This window comes from Maylandia zebra, linkage group LG1, assembly GCF_041146795.1.
Source record: "Maylandia zebra isolate NMK-2024a linkage group LG1, Mzebra_GT3a, whole genome shotgun sequence".
NCBI lineage: Eukaryota > Metazoa > Chordata > Actinopteri > Cichliformes > Cichlidae > Maylandia > Maylandia zebra.
Genome location: NC_135167.1, coordinates 14,804,453 through 14,824,784, shown reverse-complemented (window position 1 = coordinate 14,824,784; position 20,332 = coordinate 14,804,453). Strand labels below are relative to the sequence as shown.

Here is a 20,332-nt window from a genome sequence, read left to right as displayed (position 1 = left end):
GGTGTGTTGACCCAGGGTGAGATCTGAAACCTGCAGGGACACCGGCCCTCGTGGACTGAGATTGGGGACCCTGCTTTAAAGGATGGACGTTAAAGCTAAACACAGTTTGAGGAAGGTCCTTAAATAATTTTAGCTAATTTTGTCTGATGAGCTTGTGGTTTACAGATGTTAAAGAAAGTGAGCGCGGATCATTTACTTTGAAGAAATATTTATTCCTACCTTTCCATTAGGAGGAAGGCTGGAGCTCCGGCTGGAGCTTTGGCTTAAAGACTTAGTAGAGAAGCTCAGAGTCTTGGTGCTGGAGGCAGACAGACTCCTGGCCTTGGGACTGCTGGTCATCAGCAGCTTACTAACTGCTGATATCTTTGACTGGCTGCTGGTCTTAGCTGGTGACTGTGGAGCGCTGTTTGGACTGGTACTGCCACTAAAAAGGCTGCTGGTGTTTCCAGAAGAAGAAGATAGTGATCCAGCACGGTTGAGGCTGCGTCCAGTGCGAGGCATGGTGCTGTCTCCCTTCACTCCCCCTCCCCCTCTAAGACTCTCACCTCTCTCCAAGGAAAAGCAGTCATAATGATGGGAACCACTGTGTGAGCTGTGGACTCGGCCCAGAGAGTTGGTTCTGTTGGCAAGCTGCTCCAACTTGGCACTGAAAAGCCTACTACTGTCTATGCTGGAGCCTCGCTGTCGAGTTACTCCTGCAGGGCCACAGCCAGATACCCCTGCATCATCTGCCGAGTTCCCCTGCGATGAGACTCCATGTGTGGTTTGCTGGAGAGGGCTGGCTGCCCTGTTCCGCTGGTCTAGACTGGACTTTCGTACAGGCGGCAGCGGTGGGATTCCCCCTTTTTTATGAGAGAAAAAGCCCTGCTTTCCATTGGATCCCCAGCGATCAAGTGTGGCACGGGGACTACAAGGAGTTGAAGTGGTGACTCCAAGATTACGGTACTCGCTTCCATTGTCTAAGCCGTCATGGCGGTTGACACGGTGCCATCCGCGTGGTAGACTAGCGGTACGGTGGATATCTGGGTTATAAATACTAGTCAAGCATTCACCTTGGGCAACAACAGCCACCATCTCACAACCATCCACCACTCGCTTAAAAGAGTCTGGCGATGACACCACCTCACCACCTGAACTTGAACTGCCACGATCACCACCCCCACCATTTGCCTTATCTATTGAGTGGCCCTTCGAATGCTCTGCCTCCCTCTTCTCCAGTTTCCTTTCACACACTAGTTCCTTGGACTTTCCTTCTTCTGTACCACGTTTCAGCCAGGGGTCTTCAAAGCTCATCTCACTTGAAATAGATGCTATAAATGCTGCACTGGATTTGACTGGATCTTTCATAAAGTTGGCCTTTGTAGGTGAGGAGAGGATGGTGGCTTCCTGGACAACCATGGGTTTGACAGCTGCACATGGGTGAACAAGGATGTTGGTCTTGAAAGGAGCCATGTTGCCAGGTCCTGCCAGAATTTGTATGTTAGTTTTAGCCATGGAAGGAGGCAGTTTTCTCAGCCTTTCTTTAGTTGGAGTACCCTTATCACTCTGGTTCTCTGACAGAACCATTTCTCCTTCCAGACTCCCTCTTCTTGGGGTACCACCATTTTCATAACCATCCAGCGTCTCGATTCCAAAGTTGGGATCAGGATCAGCCAGTGCCTCCCCTTGCTGGCTCTGGGACTGGCTGAAGCTATGAAGAGACTGATCAGCTTCGCTGCCCGCGCTCAGATCACTCACCCAGGAAGAGTTGGGTGAACCACAGTTTGACATTCCTGTGGCTAAGGATTCACCTTCTGTCCGCAGCTTGGCCATTGCCACCTAAAACCAATCAAGTATGACATCTTGAAATCCAGAAACAATTATAAAATGTGGCTGTTAAAGTTTAAATAATGTCAAATCTATTTTATTTATGCAAATTCAAACCAAACGATCAAAGTAGCACTAACCTCTGCCATGGCAACAACATCTGAAACCCCCGAAGATGCTGCAGGACCTACAAGCATGTGATCCTCCACAACTCCATCTAAAGCAGTACAAATGGGTTGAGAGCCAGTAGCGAGGGCAGCTGCAGAGCCACAGTCACTGTTGAAGCTGATGATGCTTACTGGACGACCAGCCAAGCCTTCATTCTCAATGAGAGCAGTAATGTCAAGGTCCTCCTCACCTCCAGTAACCACAGTGTACACCAGTTCATCATCCCCAAGTACAAGAGGTCCAAGTGTTACTGCAGATGCTGCTGAACCTGAGACTCCTGGAAGAAAATATAAAGATAGAAAAAAGCGAAAGTTAATTTCTCAGTTCTTCATGGTCTTTATGTATATGCCGATCAGTTAAAAAAAAAAAAAAAGTGGAAAAGAGTCATTCAGTTACGATGCAGTGTTATTCTAGGAAATGCTGGGTCCCTACAATCATGTGGACATAACCTTCAGACCCATGACTCCTGCAGACCAAGCACACCTCACATGCAAATATCCATCCCTGATGGCAGTAGCTACCTGCTGCACTGAGAGTTTGAAAAACTCCCCTTGGTCTCCAGATCTCCACATTCAATCAAGCATTTGAGGGATGCTCCAGAAGTAAACTGATCCTTGAAACCTCTCTGACACAACTCACAATAATCAAGAGATCTCCCGCCAACAATCCAGTTCCAGACACTTTAGAACAACCCCTGAGTCTTAACAGGTTACAGCTGTTTCAACATTTCTGCATGTGGTTTTGATAGAGCGCCTTATTGTCATTAAAACTGCAAGGATTACCCACAATGTACTTTCTCACCACTTTTCCTCGTGTTAAAACAAGCTGTGTTTACTGGAACTTACCATCCTTGCTATCCAAAGGTATTGGTGGTACATCATCATCGCAGAGCGTCTCAGCTGAGCCCAGGCTGGCAGATAACGATGGAGTTGGCTCACGGACTTGTGGGCTCATCCCTGCAGGAGAACTCCTGGACAGCAGGGACTCTGTGGAGGAACGACCACTGTCTGCAGCCAAACTGTCTGTAGAATCAGAAACATCTGGCATTGTAATTTATTTTGTTTTCCAAGTGCAGGGAAATTGGCATCACGCTGAGAAGACAAGTTCAAACCAGTGATTATTATGCAGATAAACTGTGTCATACACAGGTGACTCAGCATGTGTCTTTTATGCATCCAGCATATATAAAACAGCAGCAACATTACCCGGGAAGAATTCACCGTTAATGAACGGGGAGATGCACATAAGAACAAATGTTTCTCATCATGATGCTTGAAACATGTCATCAAATGTTTCAAGCATCAGTTGCAAATTGCTTACTGATTTTTCTCAACTCGCCAGTATTTGTAAGACTTCTTGCATTTAAAACGAAAAAATTTTTTTTTCCAATATTCTTCTAGTCTTTATCTCATCCAAGTGGATGCAACATTAAATGGAGAGAACAAATTCACTTTTTTAGTGAAATTGGAGCACTATACAAAAATTATTTTTGTAATCTTAAAAGAAACTCATATACACCCTAAAGGATACTCTAGAACTGACCAGCCAAGAATTCACTGTAGCTTATTTCTGATATTTTTACTTGAAGTAGATGAGTATGATGGGTGGTGACAGGTAGTTGTAATGAAATGTTACTATTTAACCTAAAAAAAGGAAAAATTTAGATTTAAACTGAAACTTAAACTGAGATAAGAAAATAAAAAGACAAAGGAGTGAAATGGAAAAGTAAAAATAATTAAATGTAATATCCATATATAGCATATATATGTATACATTTAAAAAAAAAAATTAACACAGTTCTAAAGCGTAACTGTGTAAAAGAAAGAAAAGCATACTGTCTGACGTCAAAGCATCCGGGGCCTGGCCTTCCTGAGTGTTTGAGGATACAGGCTGCATTGCTGGAATGACACCCTTTTGGGTATACACTTTGCACCGCTGGGATGGGGATGATGGAGGCCTGAGAAGCAAGATAAAAATGAATTAGATTGCGCAAACTGAATTTTTGGCGCTGAACATTTACACATCAGAGCACTTGAGAGTTCTAGTACATAGCTTTATTTAACACTTTCCAAGTTTTGCTCAAAACAAAATGAAGATTTTTGCCATCAGCACTATGCTTCACTGTATATTTGCTTCACCTGTACTCTGAGGTTTTGGTCAGGCTGGCAATTCCAAGACGTGGTGATCCTAGAGGTCGTGACTTCCCCTCACAATTGCCGCCCGCCACATTCAGATTCTCATGACTGCACAAATGAGAGACAGTAAAAGCAATAAATCATGAATTAAACATATAAACATATTTCCTAAAGGCTAAGGGTAACATATGAAAAAGAGTACTGAATCTAAACCACCTGGTCTTACCTGTCATGTAGGTGGGAGTTCTTGGCTCTGTGCAGTGGGTTAGAGGTGATGCTGCTGCTTCCTGTAATGCTTCTGGTACTCGTAACTGTTGGGCAGCCAGAACTCTGAGTCAAGCTGTGGATCATTGTCTGGGCCAGCTCAGCCTCCTCCACCACCTCCTTGATCTCCTGCAGCTGCTGGTCATTGGTCCTCCTCCTGGACACCTGCACAGCCCCTCCTACATCACACGCAGGTTCTAGAAACAGAAGACCCAAAGGTGATTTACACGTTAACATACAGCACATGCAAAATATGAACGGAAGCATCATCATTATTCCTAATAATAATTGAACCTGTTTTGGCTTCTGTATCCAACACAGCTGGAGGGGCTGGAGCAGGAGCAGCAGCTGGAACAGATGAAGATGGACATGCCTCTTGTTTGACCCCTTGTTTGATAGCTGGAGCCTCTTCAAAGGGAAACTTTGCCACCTGCAAAAATGAACAGAGCGATGGGGAACAGAAGAGTAACAGACTATCATCAAAGGGAAAATTCTGAAATTATGTCGCTTTTATTTCTAAATTACAGTACACCGTTAATCACAACTTCAGTGATGGTGGAAGAGAATAAAAAAGATCACTTGAGCGCCAAACAACCTGCGCTATTGCCGTGCAAATATTGGGGTTCTGTATAAATATTTTCACAATAAGGTAATTTGTGAAAAGTAATTTGAATGTGTTATATCCAAACACAAATGGAAATACATGAGTATTGAAAGGCAGAGAAAATTGCCACCACAAACAGCAGCTGTAACAACAATAAAAAAGCCGGACACGCAATGAACAAAATGCTAAGTAGATACAAACAGAACGCTTCTTTTTCATCTGAATAAATTGACAAAAATAGCTATCAAGCTTTCAATAGACCCCCTATTACAGATCCCATCATACTATGTCATCCTATTTGTATCTAAGATTTTTATTTGCACAATCACAACAAAAACAAGAGCAGAAGACAGTTCTTCACCTCCTCGCTGCCATCGATGCAGTCCAATCTCTCCTGCAGCTCAGCAAAGGTGTTGCACTTCAGGCATTCAGCTCCTTCCTCTGGGACAGGAGCCAGCGGCTGACCAAGTAGAGACTGAGAGGCTTGAGACAAAGGTTGTGAGGGGCCACTGGGCTGCTCGTCTGGCTGAGACTGCACCTGTTATAGAATTATTCTTCATCACAAATATTCTACTTAATAATGCTAAGTGTCTAATCTTTAAATGCACATATTTTCAAATTACCTTGTTCTGTGCCCCTGCTGCCTGATTTTGGCTTTGCTCTGAAGTTTTACCTCGAAGCAACGCAGGAATAATTGGTACAAATTCTGGGGGTCCCTCATTGTCCGTTAGCTCTCTGTCTGACACAGCTGCTCCATTCGGACCCACGTAGATGACTGTGTCGCATGACTGCTCGCTGCTGGAGTATTCGTCGGGGTCACTGGAGAGTCGCAGCAGCGGAAGGTCAGAGTCAGGGTCACCACGGTGATGGAAAGGTCGCAGGTGGGTCGGACGACGCATGCGACCCTCCTCGCAGGAGCTTTCTCCCCCAGAGGAGCTGGATGTGTATTGCTGAGAAGAGCCCAGATAATAAGGAAAGTGGAAGCAGAGAAGAGCGATGAGAGAGAAATGATTTCCTTTTGAGATTTGCAGAGTGAGATTGTCCTTTTTTTCTTTTCCTTTTAATTGACGGTTAGAGACCAGAAAGAAGGAGATGAGGGGATAACTAATATGGACCCAAGGCAGAAGATAAGAACTTCACTTCATTGCAGTTCAGTTTAACTTAATTCCTCCTATTTGTCTAGCATATTAGTAATAGAGTATCTTGTGGCTTGAAATGTCTTCTTTATTTTTAGAGCTGAAGCCCTCATTTTAACCTTTTGTCTTCTGCAGAACACTTTTGACATCTGTGAGCGCAAGAAGTCAATTTGTGTCAGCAGCAAACGGAGACAAGAAGGTTAAATATTTTGTATAACTAGTTTCAACTTCTATAAAAGATTTTCACCTAAACTCCAAAAATTAAAACACTGCAGTGCACCGTCAGGGCAATGTGTGTTTCAGCATAAAATGAACCGTCAAAAAAGTAATTTATGTTTGTTTAAGACATTATACCTGGCACTTTACTTGTCTATATCTGGATAGTTTTATTATTTTAATGAAGCACGAAGAATGAAATAAAACTCACCACTGTGACTTTAGTTTTCTTCTTTTTCATGCGGAGCACCCGGGAAGCAATCTGAATAGTGGAGAGGGTTTCTGAGAAATCTCTAGGTGAGGCAGAGATGTGAGCAATCATGGTGGTCCGGCAGTTCATGTTGCCTAGCGACTCCCTTAGCAACATGGTCAGCTTTCTGTCCCTGGTTACACATATACACCGAGACGTGAGCATTGAAGACATGTTGTAAATACGCACAGTCACTTAAAGGTGTGACAAAACTGGTCGATTTTCTCACAAATGCCCACGTATGTTTTGGCTAAAGGGTATTAATAACTCTTCTTGGTCAGGTAGAGCATTTTCCACAAGTTAGAGAGTCTGCAACATTAACACAACACAAGGCTAACATGAAATTTTAATGAAAAAAGTACTTATAATCATTAGTTATTTTTCCGATTATTAATGCAAAAAGAGACAAACAATTTGCTAATTAAAGCTCACAGTTCACCTATTTAATATTTATCCTCTGACCTGTAGCACTTTTTAATCCATCTTTTGGTGTAGGTTGTGCAGCTTTTGAGATATTTGCTAGATGCAGATAGTACTTATCTTTCAGTTATGAAACACTCAGTTGCATGATCTGGTGACTTCAAAGTATCTGCAAACTTTTTTGTGAGCAGTTTAATATAGGAACTATTTTCTTTCCCTCTTCACTCTCAGTACTTTTGTATGTCACTACTGCTTGATTGATTGATTGATTGATTGATTGATTGGTAATTTATTTCAACATGTGAACAATATACAAGTACATTTAGAAAAGAAATAAGAGAGAAAAAAAATACTATACAAATTACATACAAAAAAACATTCTGATTAATTTACATGTTGAAAGGGAGTGGGAAGAAACTGCTTTCTGCTATAGTTTGTGTCCTTGTCTTTATATTCACTCTATTTGTTCTCTTCTGTTTTGCCCTCACACCTAACCAGTCTTGACAGATGTCTGACACTCTTTGAACCCTGTCTCTTCCTGTTAAAAGGGGGTTCTTCTTTCCCAATGTCACCAAGTGTTACTTATATCGCCTTGTTAGACTGATGGTTTTCAATGTGAAATTGTAGCATCTATTAAAACATAAAACTGTCCGGACAGTTATCTATAATCTAATAACAAAAACGGCAGTCCTGTAACTTTGCAAAAATAAGTGCTTCTTGCTCTGAAAATGAGCCCAAAAGAGCTTCCAGTTCAAAAACTAGAGTTTGTGGACACACACCCTTAATGTTCAACTCCTGTCATACTGTGTCACATGTACATGCACGCTTCACTCTGGATAGCAATACAGTTGATGGGTGTAGTTTAGTGGAAAGAGATGAAGTCCTGCATGAAACTGCTCACAACAGAATTTTCTAATATCTCCAAGACAGTGCAGCTCATCACAAAACAATCTAGATGGATAAGCAGCACTCCAGACCAGTAGTAAATTATATACATTTGATTTTTGGGTGAACAGTCCCTTTAAAAGAGGCGCTCAGGGTATGATAAAGTCTAATATTGGGAGATGGTCTATGTCCCAGAGAGATTAAACGAGCAGATGGGAGAGTAAAACTAGGCTGTGTGTTTAAGAAAAGACTTTCTCCTGGGTGGGCTACTGCAATCATTCATAATGTTTGTGTGTGTGCTGAGGCCTGCAGGCTGACAGTGAGTACAGCTCCTCTGTGGCCCGATACCTCATGCTGCTGTCCCCCTTTTCTAAAAACACAGCCCGCAGTCAAGTCTTGCACACGTATGTGTACATTCACATGCGTGTATGTACACAACAGTGTACATACGCAAAGTACGTACACGCTCCTATCTGACCGCCTCCTCTTTTTCATTATTGCTTTCTTTTTTTCTTTTCTGATTTCTCAGTTTGCTGCCTCGGGCTTCAACAAATCCTCCAGTCTCTGTCTCTCTCTTTCGAGCTATCTCTGCATATCTTCCTGAGATTAATGTAGGTAAACTCATGACTCATGAAGTATTCATTTGGATGTTAATTCAAGTGCTGGGGATGTTGGATTGGGTCTTACCTATCAGCCTGTGCTAGATTTATTACAAGCTTTACCAGGCAGGAACATCGTATATGTAATATGACACTTTCTGTCATCTAAATTCCTGGATCACCACTGTTTCAGAAAATTCATATTAAGGCATTGAATAAGCAGCACTGTGGTACAGCTTTGCTCACAAATTTCTACTTAACTAAACTAATAAACTGAGAAAATCTAGAGTTCTAGTGTCAAAGAGATTTTGGCGAGAAGAGGAAAAAACTGCCCTTTGAGTGTCTTGATTGACAGAAAGACATGAGTGGGAAAGAGAAAACATTTTTTGGACAAGAAGTTGTGCAGCATCCACGATGAGGAAAGGGAATGTTTAGTAAATGTGTTAAGGGTCTTTGCAAGAGCATATTGTGACTGAAACATGGGTCTTTCAAGCATGTTGACTGCTGAATCGTGCCGAGACGCTTGGATTCTTACAGAAGGCAGTGCTGGTTGAACAGTCTGACTCTTTTTGTGAACTGGGAAGCTACAAAGTCCAAAAGTGTACTGATAAATGGTAGATTCACTGGTTACCTAGCAACAGTACTGGAACAGGACTGGGATTATAAAAACAGGATGGGACCCTATCCTGGAAGCAGTGAAGCATTGCAAGACAGGCTCAGCAACTGTGATGAAAGAAAATGAGCAGCCGGACTTTAAGCGTGTTTCGTTTGAGTCGAATATTTTCCCCTCAAAGGAAACAGCCTGCTATATGATTGCTTTGGTTTCTAGGGATGAGAAAGGTGATAGGAAATTCAGCTGATCAATCAGTTTGGTTGTGGGTGAAACAGAGGTGTGGACTCGAGTCACATGACTTGGACTCGAGTCAGACTCGAGTCATTAATTTTATGACTTTAGACTTGACTTGAAAAAATGTTCTAAGACTTGTGACTTGACTTGGACTTTTAAACCAATGACTTGGGACTTGAATTGGACTTGAACCGGTTTACTTGAAAAGACTTGATATTTCACCCCAAATATAAAATGTAACATGCATATTATATAGATTGAAAATATGACGTCATTCAGGGGTAGAACCGCAAAGGATTCTGGGAACTCGTGGCAAGAGGTACTAGCGCACGCAGGCTTTCAATTGAAACCAGTCACACAGCGATAAAAAGAAACACAAAAATGTCAAGAAGCTGTTGTATTATTAACTGCAATAGCCGGTCGCATGACAGCCACGGGAAGCCGACGGGTAAAGAGATCGGTTGTTATCGGATTACGTCGTTGAAGAGAAATTGTTCAAGCCGTGTTTCCGAAGTAACAAAGAGGCGACTGGATGGCCTGGATTGCAGCCATTCAAAGACCAAATATAACGTCCCAGAACACTCCAGCTCACAGGTTAGTCTGCTCCAAGCATTTACACGAAGGTCAGAGTTTTGTAGTAGTTAATACGTCATTTTCATAACATAATTGGTGATATAGGTTACAAGCAAGTCTGGTGCTGAACAGAAATTGTCGCGCTATGCTCCTTTGTTTATTGTGCATAAATAGTGAATTGTCCTGACACAATATTGCGTTTCGCTTCTGTTATTATGGTACATTGACAAAAACATATACTTTTATTCACAGGATAAAACAGTTGTTTTGTATCACTAATTGCCCAGTACGATTACAGCATACAATATTATTGTCACTGCTACATTTCTGTAATGCTACCAGAAATTATTTCCACTGCTAATTAATTACCGTTGAGCTTAAAGGTCCTATAAATAAACGGTTAACGAATGTGTATTTATGACGACGATTTGTGAGACTGGTAAACTTATGATACGTACGATGGTCTTTACTTTCTACACGGTGCATTTCAAGGTCCTGTACCCATCCATTGGTAAACTGTACCTGGGCTTGTTGCAGTGACCGGAAGTTACTAAACTTCATGAGTGTATGCACTCACTCCAAGAACCGTATGATTATAAATATGCATATAAATATGCTACGATGAGATAGCTGACTTCATCTAACTAGCAAATGTTGTCCAGGCTACGTTGTATGATATGTATGATATTTTTGTCATGCGATTTTAAAGCCGGTCCTACAACCGCATCCAAGAATAACATGCAGCTTATCTCAGAACTGTCGGTGAAAATTATTCCAGGAGCTAAGTTTAATTGAGCTGCATTTTAAAGAGGTGCAATTTCACAATTTGTGTATACTTTCTAAGTTCACTATTTTGTCATGTTTTGAGAAAAACACAGATTTAAAAATTACATGGTCTAATATTTACATTTAGCATAACTGCAACATGCTTTTTCGTTGTTTTTTTTTTAAAGACTCGAAAGGACTTGAAATTCAAAATTTCAGACTTGTGACTTGACTCGGACTTTTACACCAGTGACTTGAGACTCGACTCTGACTTGCCTGACATTACTTGAGACTTGACTTGAGACTTGAGGATAAAGACTTGAGACTTACTTGAGACTTGCAAAACAATGACTTGGTCCCACCTCTGGGGTGAAATACACTCATCAGTCACAACATTAAAACTAGAGAGAGGTGAAGTAAATTATGTTCTTCTGGTGGACCTTGGGATTTGGTAGCAGCCTCCATTAGCAGGGCAATGCACCTAACCACGCCACTGAAACGGTTCAGGATCAGCAGATGGAAAGTGACAGAGTGTGCCGTAGATCCCAGTCTGATCAAGCATCAGAAGGTGGTGCCAGCTGGAACAACTCTACAGGGACCACTGCCAACATCCTGGTACCTGACACAACAGGACTATAGACTGTATAGAAAAGATGGATGTAGCTTCTGGATCTGAAGATTCTGGAGAAGTGCCTGAGGGCAATCAGGTGGGAATTCCTTTAGTCCATACATATGCAATAATCCTTTCTGTCATCGTTGTATTTTTACTCAGTTGTATATAGTATTTGTATTTGTATTCTATTTTTATCTTATTGTATATTTATTTTATTTTATTCTACTGTATATAGTATTTTATTTTATTCTATTCTGTACAGTTGTGTACTGTATTTATTCTTATTGTATTCTAATTTTTGCCTCATAACTTTTGCACTGTCCACTTCCTGCTGTGACAAAACAAATTTCCCACGTGTGGGACTAATAAAGGTTATCTTATCTTATCTTAGTCTGTAAATGGTCCTTTGGTTCCTTTGTCTGGGACCTTATTTGGGACTTTCTCAGACATCTAACATGATTTTCACTTTATTTTGTAAAGTGGTCTCCAAAAAATCCAGTGTTACTGACTACCTTATGAGTGTGTTTGCTCGTCACGTCCACTTTCAAAGGGTCAATCGGACGAGGGTGAAAACCCTCAGCTCAAGGTTTTAACTCTCTAACTAATTAGTGACGTCACAATGTCTGTGTTCGTCCTTTATATACAGTTTATGCACAAGACACCATTATTTTACCTTATAAATAAATACCTTCATTATATTTTTAATATATATCCTCCACAAGCCCAACTTCAACAGTCTTAGTTCAATCAAAAAAACTCTTACTTCCTGGATTTATAAAAATGTGTCAGTAACACAGCATGGATTGTTAAAAACCAGTCAAATCCCATCACACTCCAAAAGTGTCTGAGTCACCAATGCCAAATCAGAGTCAGCAAAGCTGTGCTTAGAGCTTCAATGCTAAGTAGCAGGTTGTTTTGCAATGTAAATGCAAAAGCTTGTGATTAAATTAACCCAGCATGAGCACAGAGCTACACAGCCTTGAGCAGAGTGGAAGAGCAGAAGGGAAGCAGAGAGAAATTAGAAAAAAGGAGGGCATTTACAGTTTCACATCCCGTATTCTTACTGCCAGAGCAGGACTATGCATCACTTTAGCTGTTATGATTTCTTTTCCCCTGGTTCAAGTATTTTTATTTTCAAACAATTTCTTCTGGCTAGAGTTACTGGCTCTATCATCTTTGCCTTTTCCTCTCTCCTTTGCTGTCATTGGCAGTCAGTTAACCAACAAAATGAATGTGATGAATATGTAACACCAGCTGCTGTTGTTTATGACAGTAAATCCCCCAAACCTGAAGCAACTTATGAAATCTGCTACTATCCTTTCCTTTTTACCTCTCACATCAAGATCCTGCTTTCCACCTCAGCCTACCGTTCACTCTTCTCAACAGTTTAGTTCACCAGTTTCTGAATTTATCTTTATTCTCCTCTTAAATTTATGCATTAATTAGTCATACTCCCACTCACCCACACCCACCCATAAACACAAACACACCCACCCACACGAACGTACTTATATGGGATGTGTTTGCTTCCATTGACCAGGGCCAGAATCACATTGCCGAGTGCAGACAGCGAAAGGCACAGAGGAGCCGAGCTGGGTGAAGAGTTCTCCCTGCTTTTCCCACCTCCTCCTCCTCCGAGTACTTTAACATCACAGCTGCCCAGGTCCAGCAGGTGGAGGCGACTGCGACCTCCTGACACTAGCAGACGAGAAAAGATGGCTCAAGATTGAAGGACAACTTAGAGTTGTTAATACAGTATACTGCATCTGTAAGAAATCTATATTAACAGTGACAGTAATAATATGAAGATAAACGTTTCCTAACATCAAACAAATCTTAATATTTGACAAAGATAACCCAAATAAATGCAAAATGTAGTTTTTGAAGGATTATTTAATTTATAAAGTAGAAGAAAAACTATGCAGACCTACCTGGCCCTATTTAAAGTTAGTAAGTATATAAAGTAATTGCCCCCTTGTTAAATCATGAATTAATGATGATTAACCGCATTTTTGGAAAAGCTGAGCTCAGTTTCTTAGCCACACTCTGGCCAGATTACTTTCTGTTGAATTAAGCAATTACAGAATATGAAGAACATGAAAAGGTTACATGAAAAAAGGCTACAAAATCAACACATGATGCTACAATTTAAAGAAATTCAAGAACAGACGAGAAACTAAGTCACTAACATCTATCAGTCTGGAAAGGGTTAAAAAGGCATTCTTACGGCTCTGGGACTTCAGTGAACCATAGTGAGAGCTATTATCCACAAATGGAGGAAACTTGGAACAGTGGTGAACTTTCACTGAGGTGGCTGACCTACTAAAATTACTCCAAGATTGAATTGATAACCCAACCAGAAGGTCACAAAATAACACAGAACAACACCTAAAGAACTGCAGGCCTCACTTAGCTTATTTAAGGTCAGTGTTCATGATTCAACAATAAGAAGGAGACTGGGCAAAAATGGCATCCATGGGAGAAAACCACTGCTGACCAATAAAGACATGACTTTTACTTTTTACAAGGTTTACATCCCATTAGATCTGACATAAAACTGATATAGTACTTCATAAGAAGAACATACAATCAAACACGGTGGTGGTAGTGTGATGGTCGGGGGCTGCTTTGTAGCTTCTGGATGTGGATGACTTCGTAATTTGTGGAACAATAAATTCTGCTGTCTACAGGACAACCCTGAAGCTCATGCAGGCCAAAAACTGATGCAGGGTTATGCAGCAGGACAGTAATTTGAAACACTGCAAATCTCGATCTGAGCGGCTCAAAATAATTAAATGAAGGTTTAAAGGTTTAGGGGATAATCACCTTTTCACACAGGACCAGGTAGGTCTGGGTAACGTTTCCCCTTAATAAATTAAATCATCATTTTAAAACTGTATTTTTGCATTTACTTAGGTTATTGTTCTCTAATATTAAATGTGTTTGATTGAAAGAAACATGCAAGTGTAACAAATGTCATTACAGTTATCATTCTTAAGCATTCACATTTCTCTCATACATACACAGATGCACACACATTACAGTTTATTTCATACACACACTTGTGTGTAACATAAATGGCCATAATCAGACATAATTTGGTCAAACATCTCTCAGGCATAAATAAAACCACTCATATGCTATGTGATTTGTTATAAAGACCAAAAATAACTGTTGGAAATGACTTTGATTAATATATTAAGGGATTGTGCGTTCAGTAAAAGGTGCATGTGCATCTCTGTTGCTGCAGTTTATTTGTAGCAACCATAATAGGAAGCATTTAGATCGATCTGCATATTGATCTGTCCTTCATTGTTCACTCCTTACTTTGGTCTCCAGTGTTCCACAATTTATTCATAGCAAACAATATGTTTCTGTCTGCTTTTATCCTACTGTGATTATCATAGTCACAACAAACAACAACTATTTTCCTGCAAAGGTGAGCGCAGTAGAAGTAATCGTTAAATGTTGCTATTGAGACATTTAATTGTTGCACCAGTAATAACAGTTTGAAACATCAGGGTTTAAGCATGCACTGCTTACTTCCTCCTTTTCCCGTCTTTTCCATGCGATACTGATATATGTGTAATGTAAAGAGCATATGTGAATTCCTGTGCTCTTCTTCAGTGGTGTTGGAGCGTTGGCTACTATGGCGAGCTGCTATGGCTGCATCCAGGAACCAGGCTGCCTTTTCTGGTGTTGGAGCGCGGAGCTCAGACTGGTTCTGCAGCTGGAAGAGTTTGGGGAAGAAAAAAAAGCATAACAATATTGCACTTTTACAGACGTGATAAGGAAGCAACCATGAGTAGCCAGAGGACAGGCAGTCAGACATGCCGAAAGACACTACTTCACCTTAGCTTGAGGGATTTGGTTTACCGAGGGAGAAGTGTTTAAACGCTGATAATATTGTGTACTGTGAGGATTCAGCGTGGCGGAAGACTGATTGGCATATTTTTAATAAATCATTTCTAATTTGTCTGCAGGTATGTGAGAAATAGAGGGAAGCAGACGTGAGTAATAGAGAGAGAGGAGGGAAGTGAGAGTGTGTGTGTGTGTGTGTGGTACTGCAGGATATCATTACTGATGAGATTATGTCAGATTAGTTAAGGATTACACAGATGTGTTTGTATCAGACCCTCTAATCCTATAAACATACAGTATGACTGAACACACACACATATACGGCTGCTAACCCATTGTCGCTCATTTGTTTTTGGTGTTCTTTTTACATTGACACGTTACTGAGACTACTGCTGTGCAGATACCTGCAAAGGGTGTTAATAATAGTGATGTTCATTAGAATTTTATTCACATAAGCCGTCTTTTGTTTTCTGAATCTTGGTTATTAAAGGTGTTTGTTTAGCTGCATGTAATTTTGAAAAGTCACTTAAAAAAACAAAAGTTTGAATAGACAATGAGCCTTTTGAGAGTTCTGGTTATTTTTCCAGTTTTGTTTGTGTCAAGTGTTTTTCTCTTGGCATCGTTTTCACAATCAGGTGAATGAATCATCCGACTGTTTCTGAATCATCTCTTTAAAAATACCTCATTTTGGCATTGTTGGATAAAAACAGGATGCTGAATGATCAAAGTCCCTTTTTTCCATTTGATGCACATCCACAGTACTGCCAGATGGACTCAAGAGCCCCATCATCAATAACATCGCCCATATTCAAATGTATCCATATAAAACTATTTTTATGTTCATTTATCAGTTGTGGTTATTGAGCTTAATGTAAATGATACTAGATCATCTCCAAGACGAGTGTCTGTGGGTTCACATGCAAGCCAAGACTGCAGAGAGCTGTTTGATGTGAAAACACATTTATACAGAGTCTGAATCTGTAAGGTTTAAACCCACAGGTACAAGTGACATGAACCAGTTCCAAGGTAAGCCGTGATGTTTTTAATTGTGTGTTTGTGCATGTGTACCTGCATGCCACAAATGGGGTCCTCACACAGGTAGACCCCAGGTGACTGCCCATCCTGTAAGCTGCCTGTAGCCACTTCAGATAACAAGTCTTTAAGGTTCTCCTCTTTTCCCCAAACCTGCACAAAAGCACAGATTATTTCAACAACAGTAGCTTCCTCATTTTATTTTCTCAGTTTTCTTAACATCTGTCTAGGATTAAATCTGGCCAGAAGAATCTTAAATTAAAATTTTACTTCACTGAGAGAAGACAGATACTAAAGATAGTTGACAGCTACTGCCAGTGCTTTTTAGAGACTATCAGTGCCCTGATTTGTCAAATGTCTGCATCAGGATTTGCACTCGTTTTTTTCTGCAGGGAATGTTTCAAATTAAGGTTTCATTGCGATCACTGACCTCAACTGCAGAGACGCGGACGGAGAAGCGTGCACCAGTTTTCTCTTTTCGCTCGTTGATGAGCTTAAACAACCAGGAAATGGCACAGGGGATTATACCCAGAGTCTGAAGAGAGTCATCGCGGCCGATCATCGTGTAAGATTTACCTGAATGAGAAAGCCAGAAAGACAATGGTGAACGGGAAATAAGCTGAAGATCTATCAAAAAGAACATCAACAGAAATAAGTGTGAATAGATGTGTGTGTGAAATGCACGTGTCTGTCCCTTTCAGTCACAAGATGATGATTATCCCTTTCCCACACCTGCTCTGGCTGTCAGAAGTTGGAGATCAAACACACACCTAAACAAAGCCATATGTCACACCTAACAATCACACCGATGGGAACACTTGCACGAAAGACAGACGACATCAAAAGCCTGACTCCTGTGATGCAGCGCAGAGAAATGTGTCTGATTTGTTCCGAGAAAGGACGGAGGGGAAGTTGTCATCTACAATGTAATTTTACATTGTTCTGCACTCAGTGTTTCCTGGAGCATCTAGACTACTGTCAAAAATGATGACTTGTCCCAAAAATGTGATAAAAAAATACAACAAAGAGAGTTGTATTAAGTATCCGAAAGCTGGTGCTGTTGTAGTAGTATTTATAATTCACAATGCTCAGTTTTCCAGATAAAACATAAAGAAAGCTTTTAAACACATGTTAAAGATTATATAAAATGTTGCCACCCGCTATGTTAAAGAGCTCTTTTAAAGCAACAGTGGGTCATTTACTTTGATTTATCAGATTTACCAGTTGATTTCTTTTCATTTAGCAGATCAGATGGATTCCCTGACTCATAACGGCTCTGTGTAGTACCACTAACATAACCACAGAGCACTTGAACAACCACCCTTTCTCTTTTTTGCCTTTAAAGCCTGTGTGCAAGTGACAAAGAACACATTAAAACACACATCTGTGGGAGTTTATATGTGGCTCTATAATGCGTCCTTCTGTTCTGACTACTGAAAACTGCAAATTGTGCTCATATAGCTGCCTACTCCACTGACTTATCATAATGCGTTTGTATCCACGTATGTGCAGTTTATGCATATTTCTGTGAATTGGTCTCATCAGGTTAATATACCTTTGCTATCAGAGAGAAAGTGAATATGTGTGAGGGAACATGGCAGAGCTGTTTCAGGAGTTCAAAGACATCCACACACGAGCTTATGCAGACACGCGCATTCATCATTACTAAGGACGGACACTACTCTAATAACGATAACAAAATCCATCACACATGACTCAAAGCAAGAGGATTCAATTCCTGAAGTTCATCCATTTGTTCAGGATCATTTAGACTTTTATTTAATTTTTCCTTTTTAATGAATTCCCTTTTGCTCACTGCAAAAATGTGCATGAGTGTGTAGTAGCTGGTCTGTGCCAGAATCCCCACATGTGTCTACAGCCAAGGGCCACAGAGCCGAAGGTAAATGCTCGTTGTGTTACTTTCCCCATTTTAATTAGTAAAAAGGTAATGCCATTATAATGCAGTCTCATTAAAATCCATGGCCTTAGGTGAGCTGGATCACAAAGAATTAACTCATCTGCTGCTACAGCAGCAGCCGTTTGAACATATACGAGTGAGGTCACGGCATTAATATAGCAGTAAAACTGATTGAGAAATTGATTTCAATCAAATAAAAGAGTTTGCAGTGTTATTAACATAATCAAACACCGGCAGCAGGATATTAGCTTCAGTCTTAGCCATATTACACAGGATGAATCACAAGCATCATAAATCACGAGACAGTCTGTATTTTGCATGTCAATATTTGACAGCTGAATGAAAATATGTATTCATGTTAAAATGACAAACGTGGATCTAGACAAGCTGTCGTATGTGCACTGTGCACCATGTTGTTTCTGTCCTGGGAGTGTGACGATTACATGTGCATCTGTTTGATTGATCTGTCCTGGATCCTATTTCTGCTATCATTCTGTGCTGACTGTGTAAACCCTAGTGGTGGTTTTCACATTTTTTATGTGCATGATCTATTTTTAATGCTATTTCATTAGATAGGATATTGGGCCACCGGGAGTTGTGATGGACTGCTCAAAGATGTCCGTATAGTGACCATTCTTACATTCACCATAAACAAAAAGTGGTAAAATATGAAGAAGTAGAGTGTTGAATATATTTGTTTTGCAATGACATCTTGTATAGTCAGACCTACTCTGTCATGTGTTTAAGAAGAAAACAGGAAGTCAGCAGCTCATCATCTGAGTCACAACCTTTAGATCATGATGACGCTTCATCAAATTTGTATATACACTTGATTTTTTAAAGTCTCTCCAGCTTTATTTTCTTAATTGAATTCCTACTAGCTTCCATTAAGTAGTTCCTGTGGTCCATATAAAGACATTGACAACACTGTTCACGCCATATTTGCAGCAAGGGAACCAATCAACCACCATCAATAGAAAAAAAAAGACAAATTAAAAGTTATCGAAATATTTGCTGTATTTTGCCATTTTAAAGAAAGCGATCGTTTGCCCATTCTCCACATCCTCACCAAGTTTTATGAAATTCAGCTGGGTAGTGTTTACATAATCTTGCTGACTGACTGTGGTTTGAGTTGAGCTGACTTTTTCTTCAGATTTGGCAAGATTTTGCTTCACAGCAACCAAACAGCGATTTACATGTTGATCTTTGCACTGCAGCGCCAGTCGAAGTGTCACATCTCTGCTGTTGTCATGCTCTGCAGTTCAAGGAGACTTAGAAACTCAAGCTGAAGGCTCACAAACTGAGAAGGGGAAATGCTGCTTGTGTTTACAAGGACAAACACAGCAGCGGCTGACCCACAGTCGATGAAGCCTTATTCGTGTGTGTGTCTGCGTGTTTGTGGTGGGTCTTTGTTTGTCTCAGTGTATGTCTGGGATCAGACATGTTGCACTATGCAGTGAGGGGCCTTGACCCTTTTTAAGAGAACTTCTCTGACAACCAGCTTCAGAAGGATTAGAGAGAGAAAAGGACAGAAACACAGACAGAGCAGACCGAGAATGCTTTCAGCTTCAGCAGACACTAATCCTCTTCTTTCTCTCTCTGATAGATGAGGGCTAGTGGAGCGACGGCCAAGTGAAGAGCCGACACACCGATGGTCACACTCACTAAAGAAGACTCACGAGCCAAGCTCTGATTTTGTAGTTTTTGTGTGTGTGTGTGTGCGTGTGTGAGAATTTTACCCAGTTTAGAGTGTCCAAAGCAGAAGACACAGCCATCTGCTCCGTTCACTACCGACTGAATGACCTCAGCAACTGTTCCTGCACACACTTCCGCCTAACACAGGAAGACAGAGGAATAAACAGGGTCAAGTAAATCAGAAATACATTCAATTTTAGACAAACATTATTCAAACTCGCGCTGGAGCTAGGATTCTGCTGTTTTGTTTTGATTTTTTAAACATCTGACTGTTGGTGTGGAGGAGATGACGGGCAACTTCCCTGTAATTGTCAGTATTACTGTGTTCTGGTTCTATAAATGTCTTAAAGAATCAGCATTTTCTTTGAAGCTTATCTCACTGGCTTATCCAGGGGAACACATCTCGCCTAGATTCATGCAAATGCACATACCGACCAAGCAGCGACCTCTGCGGCTCAAAAGTAAAGGTAATGTGCAAGTCAAAGACTTCTTTCAGATCATGTGTCTCAGTCCTACCTTATGCTTAGCATCCTCCTCTGTCACAC

The 20,332-nt window shown here is 40.8% G+C and overlaps 1 protein-coding gene across 3 annotated transcripts in view; it reads right to left on the bottom strand.

Annotated features, from left to right (window-relative positions):
- Positions 1–20,332, bottom strand: part of kif26ba (kinesin family member 26Ba) — a 101,045-nt gene that overhangs the window by 13,151 nt on the left and 67,562 nt on the right. Inside the window, exons 7-22 of one of the 3 annotated variants that reach the window (XM_076881926.1) lie at positions 19,832–19,925; positions 16,605–16,750; positions 16,211–16,327; positions 14,825–15,011; positions 12,790–12,979; positions 6,541–6,712; positions 5,601–5,927; positions 5,339–5,515; positions 4,668–4,803; positions 4,336–4,570; positions 4,113–4,217; positions 3,810–3,931; positions 2,820–2,996; positions 2,165–2,251; positions 1,947–2,065; positions 220–1,818 (exon numbers count right to left, since the gene is read on the bottom strand). In XM_076881926.1, the coding sequence (XP_076738041.1) occupies positions 220–1,818; positions 1,947–2,065; positions 2,165–2,251; positions 2,820–2,996; positions 3,810–3,931; positions 4,113–4,217; positions 4,336–4,570; positions 4,668–4,803; positions 5,339–5,515; positions 5,601–5,927; positions 6,541–6,712; positions 12,790–12,979; positions 14,825–15,011; positions 16,211–16,327; positions 16,605–16,750; positions 19,832–19,925 (3,990 nt within the window). Of the gene's footprint in view, positions 1–219; positions 1,819–1,946; positions 2,252–2,819; positions 2,997–3,809; positions 3,932–4,112; positions 4,218–4,335; positions 4,571–4,667; positions 4,804–5,338; positions 5,516–5,600; positions 5,928–6,540; positions 6,713–12,789; positions 12,980–14,824; positions 15,012–16,210; positions 16,328–16,604; positions 16,751–19,831; positions 19,926–20,332 lie in introns of all 3 variants that reach the window. The other 2 variants (XM_076881932.1, XM_076881918.1) reach the window with 2 other exon arrangements.